We start from the raw sequence: 8,589 nt of genomic DNA on the forward strand, positions 1-8,589 counted from the left end.
CCCCCCCCCCCCCCGTTCGTTTGTGGTTTTTTGTATTTTTTGTTTTTTCAGTTTTTGGGCTGCAAGGGGCGCAGTTTTTAGGTTAGCAGCATCAAAATTTCAGGGTATTTTTAGGAGACTCTCCTGATGATACCAGCCAGGTTTGGTGAAGTTTAGTTCAGGGGGTCCAAAGTTATGAACTCTCATTAGTCCCCATCTCCTATTAGTTCCCATTGGAAACAATGGGGGAGGGGAACACCCCTTTTGGGAGTCCATAACTTTGGACCCCCTGAACCAAACCTCACCTAACTTGGGTGGTATCATCAGGAGAGTCCCCCAAAAACTCCCTGAAATTTTGGTGCTGCTGCTAGCCTAAAAACTGGACCCCTGCAGGCCAAAAACTGAAAAACATTAAAACATATAAAAAACCTGAATTTTTTGCTGCCTGCCCCCCCCCCCCCAAGGCGCACGCCTGGTGCAACGCGCAACCCCCCTCCCCTTGTAGTCATGCCACTGCTGACTGGACAATACAATGTTGCTATTTTTATATTGTCTTCTTGACGCTGATGATTAATCCCTGAAGGCTACTTTATGTTGTGAAACCTGTCTTCTTGTTTGGAGCGAGCCAACGCTTACAGTTCATGTCGTACTGCACCTTTCAATGACGAAACTCAGAAAAAATGAATTGTAACACTGAGAGCAGAAACACAACGGAGAAGGGTTCCCAACCAGCTTCCAACCCGAAGAGAGGAAGAAGATGCATTCAAGCGCCTCACACTCCGGAAGAAATCGGCTAACACATCCTAGTCGAGGCTTGCAGGCCCACATCTGGCCTTCGGGCCGCCTCTTTCCACCCGCTTCCCTTTCCGCCCCGGCAACCGGGAGCGCGCGGCTCAGCGCAGGGACGCAAAGCGGGCGAGCGCGCGCAGGCAGGCAGGCCTGGCCGGTCTCCGCCTGCCTCGCGCTGTCGGCCATGGCGGCTGCAACGGCGGCCTCGCAGCGGGACCCTGCCGGAGACTGGCAGGACTTTTCCGGCTTCCAGCCGCCCGCCGCGGAGGCCGATCGTCCGGAACCCCCGGCCGCGCCGACTGGCGAGGGGGGGCCTTGGGACGATGGAGGTGGCGGCGACCTGGGGACCAAGCTTCCGCTTTGCTTTGAGCCGCCTCGGTATGGCGAGGGCGGAGGAGCTCATCTCCCGCTGCGACCCCTGGGCGAGCAGACCGTCTTGCAGGAGGACGAGTGAGTGCTTCTGCAGGGGAAAACCCCAGGGCAGAGGCGGGTGGCTGAGTGGCGGGGTGTGTGTGTGTGTTCCTTCTCCTTCCCCCTTACAGTCCTGAGCCTCTGAGAGCACCAGCCCTAGGTGTTAGGGTGGTTTTGGATTCCGCCGCACTCCGCTTGCTGTGAAATGGGAATGAATGGGAATGGGATGCGGCTGCCGCTTCAAGAATACAGATGATAACTATAGCCAGCCCTCCCTTTTCCTTGCTGCAGCAGTCAGAAATCCCTCAGAGGCATAGTGGATTCACGCAGTTGCTGCCCCTAGCTTGAACTTTAAACTTCTCAAGTCAGAGTATTCCTGGAGTCTAGTTTTCTGGTGACAGTTTATTTTACTTGGAGGACTCCTCATTTCAATGGAATGGGGCTGACAACTTGACCTAGTGACAGGCTCTTGGCATTTGTTCATCTTTTATGTGCAGGGGTAGTTCCCTTAATAAAGCTTCTCTATCCCACCAGATGTAGAGAATAATAGCGTTCATAATCTTTGTAGCACAACTGTTGCCTTGCATGTCCAGCTATAAATTAGACTCAAGAAGTGCACTTAGAAGATTTGGCTGTGAGCCAAAGATATCGCTAAGACCTCACTTCAGCCATGAGTTGTGGGTAGAGGAGCTTTCTTCAAGCTGCTTTCAGGGAGGTAATCAGTTAGTCTATAGAAGTAGAGCAAAGTTTGAGTCCAGTATCACCTTAGGGCCCTGACCTGGGCAACAAGGCTAGCCCAGTTTCATCAGATCTTGAAAGCTAAGAAGGGTCATCTTTAGGAGACCCCCAAAGAAACCCAAAGTTGCTATGCAGAGGCAGGTGATAGCAAACTACCTTTGAATGTAACCACTGGGTTGCCTTAAGTTAGGTGTGACTTGTTGGCAAAAAAAAGCCCCCCACATCATGGGAATCAATTGTTTTCCAGGGTAGAAGCAAGTTTGACAAAGTGACCTTTAATTCACAAAAACTAAATACTGGAGAATTGGGTTGGTCTCTAAAGTTCTGCTGAAGCCAAATTTTGTTAGGGAAGTCACTGGCTTATGTTCCTTCCCTTATCTTAATCTGAGTACCATTCACCACCTGCCGTAAGCATTGTTTCTGGGGACTGAAAGAATATATACAGTATATCAATTTCTTTAATTGCTGAGCAGATCTGGCTTTATTGTTTGTTGTAATAAATTTTACAATTGGTGTATTACTGTTTTTGTGGTAGTTCTAATATGTGAATAATTTTGGATCATCTCTGGTTTTTAATTCCATATTTTAATGGGTTCTCTTGGATCCTAACACCCAGCATGCTTACTCCTTCATCAACAACACACAACAGACCTTCTCAAATGCACATCACAGATTAATAGTGAGCAATGGTACTAGTGTATCCATTCTGGCATCAGACCACTTTTGCTTATCTAGATAAGTGCATGAAAGCAGATGAATTGTTGAACGTTCTCTAAGGATAAATGAGTACATGTATGTGCAGTCTTCTTCCAAGGCAAATGCAGGATTACCTTCCATGTAGAAGCAGGATGCACTTGACTTACCACTAGCAGAAGCTTTCACCAATATATAACATGAGACTCATAAGTAATGATATTTGGGAGCCCTTGCATCATGAAGTTCTTAAACTAGTCTTGTGAGAACCAAACTAGTGTTATGGCTAGTGTGTCAAACATGGAATGGGAGACCCTGATTCAGATCCTCAGTGTACCGTTAAATTCACTAGGCAACCTCAGAGTAATCACATGTCCCTTTTTCAGTTTAACCCCCTACTGGGTTGTTTTAGGATAAAATTAGGTCAGGACTACGATGCATGCCATTCTCAGCTTTTGGGAAGAATAGTGGGATACAAATAGATGACTGTGATAATTAAACCTCTAATTAAATTCAGTGGATCAAGAATTTTTATGGAAGTTTTATTTGGGCTCCTGGCAACACTTCAATCTAACAAGGAAGATCTATATGAAAAGTAAGTTCAATTCATGGGCACACTGCCATCCACATCAGAAGATGTAAACAACCAATTCAGTGGGCCCGGATTTTTTGAGGCAAGTTCACATCTGCATTGGCAGTGTGCATTTATCTGTGAGGCTTCTTGTATGTGCCAGCAGCTGAAACTGGAGACAGTTGGTTTTAGAGAATTTCTTCATGGTTGTTATGTATGTCACTCCGAGGGTCTTCGTAAGGATTCACCACCTTAAGATAATTTTACCTTTAAAAAAAACCCTATATAATTCTAATTTATATAACATATAAGGTATAATGAAATCATGATGTGACAATTGTTGTACAATTTGGAAATTATCATAATTTCATTACCTGCATTTGAAAAAAAAGTGAACCATTCCACTTGCTAAACACTTAATTTAAAACGTTTTTTTATTGCACTGTTGTTAAATTATGAATATGAAGTCCCTGAAGTTCACAAAAGGGTCTGGGGACAGAAGATGGTAGTTAACTAGTTTTAATGCTAAAATGTTGTTTATTTAATTTTTTCCTCAGGATTTGGAATGCTTTGACTGATAACTATGGTAATGTAATGCCAGTGGACTGGAAGTCTTCCCATACCAGATCACTACACTTGCCAACCCTGAATCTTTCTGAAAAGGGAGTAAGTATTGAATTGGTTTTTCAGATTGAAACTATGGAACAGAAACCATAAATACTACCGGTATTTTAATGTTTTCCTGTCATTTTAAGTAATGTGTTCGCCTTTTTAAAATATCTCTGCCCAATTTTCTCCATCCTCAAGAATTACTACTAAATTTCTGAAATTCTAATACAGCTGTTGTCACCTCTTAACTAGGCGATTGCAGTGCTATACACAGTAAGATTATATGCAAGTTCTATTTCTGAAATTTATGCACCTATACCTATTGTAGGATCTATCTCTACATTTTTTATTTGTGTGAATCCAGCAATAGTGAATTTGACTATGACTGAATAGAGAATATAATCTTAATGTATATAATCAATATAATCTTAGCATTATAGTCTTCTACATTATAACCTGGGGTGGTTTACATGCAGGGATTTTCCCCACCATGGACAGCATAAATCCCCATCAGTAAAGTAGAACAAGTGTTATTGTGCCAGATCTTCAGAGATATAAATTTCATTCTCTCAAAAGTAGAGGGAAACTGCAGGGTAGCTGAAGGTGAAGTGGCCATCTGGTTGTTCCTTCTTGGCCACCATGGTGTGCGATGGCTGAGTTAAGCTCCACATTCCCCCCTCCCTGCAGCCCTTTAAAAGGGTTTTTAAAAAATGTGTGGGTGTGTATAAAACAATAAAAATGTAAACAGAAAGGAGAATGCCAGATGAAGCAAAATCTTCATTTGTTTGCAAAAAGTAATGATAGCAGTAGACAAATGGGAAAAAATTCCACAGTTTGGATACCAGGACTGAGAAGGTCCTTTCCCACATTTCTACTCATTTAGCCTCAGATGGCAGCAGCGGGCTGGGTATGCTGAACCCAAGCTGTTTTGGACTTTATAAAGGGCAATATCAACACCCTGAATTCTATGTAGAAGCAAACTGGAATCTAGTATAGATGGAACAGACCCATTCTAGTCAACATTCTAAACAGTTCTAGATATTCTTCAAGAGTAGTCCCATGTACAGCACATTGCAGGAACCTAAACTAGATGTTACCAGGGCATTCACTATAGTGGTAAGATCATTTTTTTTAACCAAGGAAAGACCTCAGGTGGCTCATTAGCAGAAGCTGGCAAAAGGCACTCTGGCCACCACTGCTACCTGCATATCCAACAGGAGGCCTGGGTCCAACAACACCTTCAAATGGTGAAGGGCCTTTAGGGTGGAGTGCAGCCCCATCCAGAACTGCTGATAGCTCAATTACTGGATCAGTTCTTCCACCTACCTGTAGCACCTTTGTCTTGTCAGGATTAAACTTCATTATCTCTCATTCATCCCAAACTGCATCTAGGCACTGGTTCAAGGTTTCCACAGCTTCTGGGATCTGCTGGAAGTGCAGGATATAGCTATCACATTCATATTTCAGATAACTTAGCCATATTCTCCAGATAATCTCATCCAGCAATTTCATGTGTGTGTTGGGGGGGGGGGGGATGTGTGTGGGGGAGGGTATGACAGAAACTTGTGCAACCCCCATAGGCCAAGAGGCTAAGCTGGTCCCCCAGCACTTCTGAAAACCCATCTTCCAAGAAGGACCACAACTACTGGAAAACTTTGCCTCCCAGTTCCAACCCTAAAAAACAGTCCAAAAGGATACCCTGATGGATGGTGTCAAAAGCCACCAAAAGATCTAGGCCATGGGTCTGCAACCTGCGGCTCTCCAGATGTTCATGGACTACAAATCCCATCAGCCCCTGTCAGCATGGCCAATTGGCCATACTGGCAGGGGCTGAAGGGATTTGTAGTCCATGAACATCTGGAGAGCCGCAGGTTGCAGATCCCTGATCTAGGCGAATCTAAAGGGACATTCTCTACCTGTCTCCTGGGCAGGTCATCCTCCAGGTAGGCAATCCACTGTGGGATTTGAGATTTCTAAGGGAGTAGACTTGATGAAGCATAAATAATTGCCTAACTCCCTTGGCCCACATTCACAATGTCTTCTCAAGACACAGTTTGAGAGGACACACAGTCCTCTTCTAAAACTTGGTTGCACTAATTTAAAAAACTGAAATCAAATAAATTTCTTGATAAAATAAAGAGCAGCTGCTGCACTCTAAACCATGTTGAGAGAAAAAGCGTTTCCTTTGTATTAATGTTCTGTTAAATCAGCAATCATTTATTAAAGACTAATTTTACAGTATTCTAGGAGGTTTAATGTTGCTAGTTTGACTTAGTGGTTTGCTTCCACTGTTTTGCTAGAAATAGTCATAGCAGAATATATTAGTAGTGATTTCAGATTGACTTGATGAATCATAAATTGCCTTATAAATGGAATTATGTGGGATTTCCGGTTACCTAACATGTTAAAATGTGTATTTATGTGACTTTATAAAATGATAACTGAATGAGATTATAGTAGAGGGTGCCAAGAAGTTAAATATACTTTTGGGAGCATTACCTGTTAGGAAAATAATACTTAGAGGTGTAAACACTGATTAGGATATTCTGCAGTTAGACAATTCTCTTCTCCTTTGCAACAGGCCCCTGCTTCTATTACAGGTTTTTCCCCAGTGCTCCTTCTCATGATCCAGTGCTCTAAAACTATGTTAGTAAATCTTCTACAATGGCTTGAAACACTGAAAATATATTCTGTGATATATTCTGACCTGTTCTGTTCTGTTTGGATTGCAGAGCATCTGTTCTGATTTTGATTTCACTTCTGAGGCAGTGCAAGGACCAGATGTTACCAGGGTTCTTAACCATGCCATTTGCTTTTATGAATGTCATTTAGTCTGAATATTTGGCATGCCCTACTCACCATGTGTCCATCCAGCCATCACCCTTTGTTATTTAGCTGCAGGAAATGAAGGGCTGGCATCAATGGGTTATAGATGCTTCTTTGAAAAATGTGGTCATTGTAACTGCTTGAGGAATTCCTTTGCTCCTAAAGAAATGCTCCCCATTTGGAAGGGCCTAGATTCTAAGAATTGTTTTACCTTCTATCCAGTCAAAATTTCCTTTCCTTGGACAAGGAGGCAGATGAGCTTCAGGATGAGACTGTCAGTCAGTCAGTCAGTGCCTTTTTATTAGCATAAAACAACAATAGTAAAATATGAAATAATAAAATATCATCCATCAGCAATAGACAAAATAAGTACAGTAAAGCAATGGCTATTGTTTTGAAATAATCGCGAAAAAGGAAGCAACTGTTCAAGTAATATCAATTGCGTTCACATCCTACATGTGAGCTCCCAAAGGCACCTGGTGGGCCACTGCAAGTAGCAGAGAGCTGGACTAGATGGACTTTGGTCTGATCCAGCTGGCTTGTTCTTATGTTCTTCTTATCAAAAGAGTAGTCCTCTAAAAGGAAACATACGACATATAAAGAACTTTGTATTCTCTTAGACAATAATAGAGGGTGAATCAGATGTGCTCGTACATCCGCATTTAAACTACACTCTAGGAGAATATGGTATAAGGAGTCAGGAGAGCTACAACAACAATACCTTTTATGTTTTGGAATTTGTTGATATCTACCTGAAGTTATAGCAGAAGGAATACTGTTAAAACGGGCCAGCATACAGGCCCGACAGTGATCAACTGATAGGGTAGAAACAGGGTAATTGACTGGAACACCATGTTTATGGGAAATTCCAGGATGAGACTGGTTACCTGGAATTGGGTAGACAACCTTCTTGGCTTAAATGCTTAAAAGTCTGCAACTTCTACCTGTGAAGATTTTGATGTGCCAGCAGACAAAAAGGGGTTATGAGGATTATATGTGGCTGGTCAAACATGAACAGCTGAATCATAGGAGCACTGTCAGTGCCTGAGCAGTTCACCTCAGTTCCTTGGACAAAGAACCAGCATTGTGTTGTGCAACAAGGTTTGCCACAAATGCCAGGGGTTATCTACCTGTTCATTTTGTCTTCATGGCTGGATTTAGGAGCTGAAGACACCATACTAATGATGGGGGCCTTTAGCTTTCACTCTGGCAGTTGCTCTGGAGAGTATCTTGTATTCCATGCTATTTAATATCTATCTGTAACAGTTAGCTGAGGTTGTCTGGAACTAGGAATGAGGTGCCATCAGTATGCGAACGAATGCCAGTTCTGCTTAATTAATCAGTTAATCATTTAATCATTCTGATGCTGCTGTGGAAGTGCAGAACAAGTGTTTAGAGTTAATCATGAGCTTGTGTTATGTGCCATCAAGTTGCTTCAGACTTACGGTGACCCAGTGAATTCATGATCTTTGAAACGTCCTACATATACTTGCTCAGGTCTTGAAAGCTTCTTTTATTGAATCATTCCATCTCATGTGAGATAGTCTCAGTTTAGTCATTTTAGCTGAAGGGGAATTCTGGCTTGATTTGATCTGTGTGTGTATGTTAAGTGCTGTCAACTCACATCTAACTATGGCTACTGTATGAATTAATGACCTTCAAAATGTCCTATTGTTAACAGCCCTTTTCAGGTCTTCCAAACTGATGGCCATGACTTCCTTGCTTGAGTCAAGCCATCTGATGTTGGGTGTTTTTCTTTTGCCTTCAACTTTTCCTCGCATTATTGTCTTTTCCAGTGTCTCCTGTGTTCTCATAATGTGACCAAAGTCTCCGTTTAGTCATTTTAGCTTCTAGGGCAGGGGTAGGGAACCTGCGGCTCTCCAGATGTTCAGGAACTACAATTCCCATCAGCCCCTACCAGCATGGCCAATTGGCCATGCTGACAGAGGCTGATGGGAATTGTAGTTCCTGAA

The 8,589-nt window shown here is 42.8% G+C and overlaps 1 protein-coding gene across 1 annotated transcript; it reads left to right on the forward strand.

The window, feature by feature from the left end:
• The first annotated feature begins 565 nt into the window (after nt 1-565).
• LOC125425589 (fasciculation and elongation protein zeta-2-like) lies at nt 566-3,898 on the forward strand. The gene is made up of 2 exons (XM_048483163.1): nt 566-1,218; nt 3,739-3,898. Exons 1-2 carry the CDS (start codon nt 737-739, stop codon nt 3,896-3,898), a joined length of 642 nt encoding a protein of 213 aa, XP_048339120.1. The 5' UTR covers nt 566-736.
• Nucleotides 3,899-8,589: the final 4,691 nt, after the last annotated feature.

The sequence above is a fragment of the Sphaerodactylus townsendi genome, unplaced genomic scaffold (genome assembly GCF_021028975.2).
Source record: "Sphaerodactylus townsendi isolate TG3544 unplaced genomic scaffold, MPM_Stown_v2.3 scaffold_874, whole genome shotgun sequence".
NCBI classification, from domain to species: Eukaryota; Metazoa; Chordata; class Lepidosauria; order Squamata; family Sphaerodactylidae; genus Sphaerodactylus; species Sphaerodactylus townsendi.

Bases quoted from the DNA above. Each gene is read 5' to 3' on its own strand.
- LOC125425589 (XM_048483163.1), top strand. From the start codon at position 737: ATGCATTCAAGCGCCTCACACTCCGGAAGAAATCGGCTAACACATCCT. The intron at 1,219-3,738 runs GTGAGTGCTTCT...TTTTTTCCTCAG, and splicing joins ACCGTCTTGCAGGAGGACGA to GATTTGGAATGCTTTGACTG.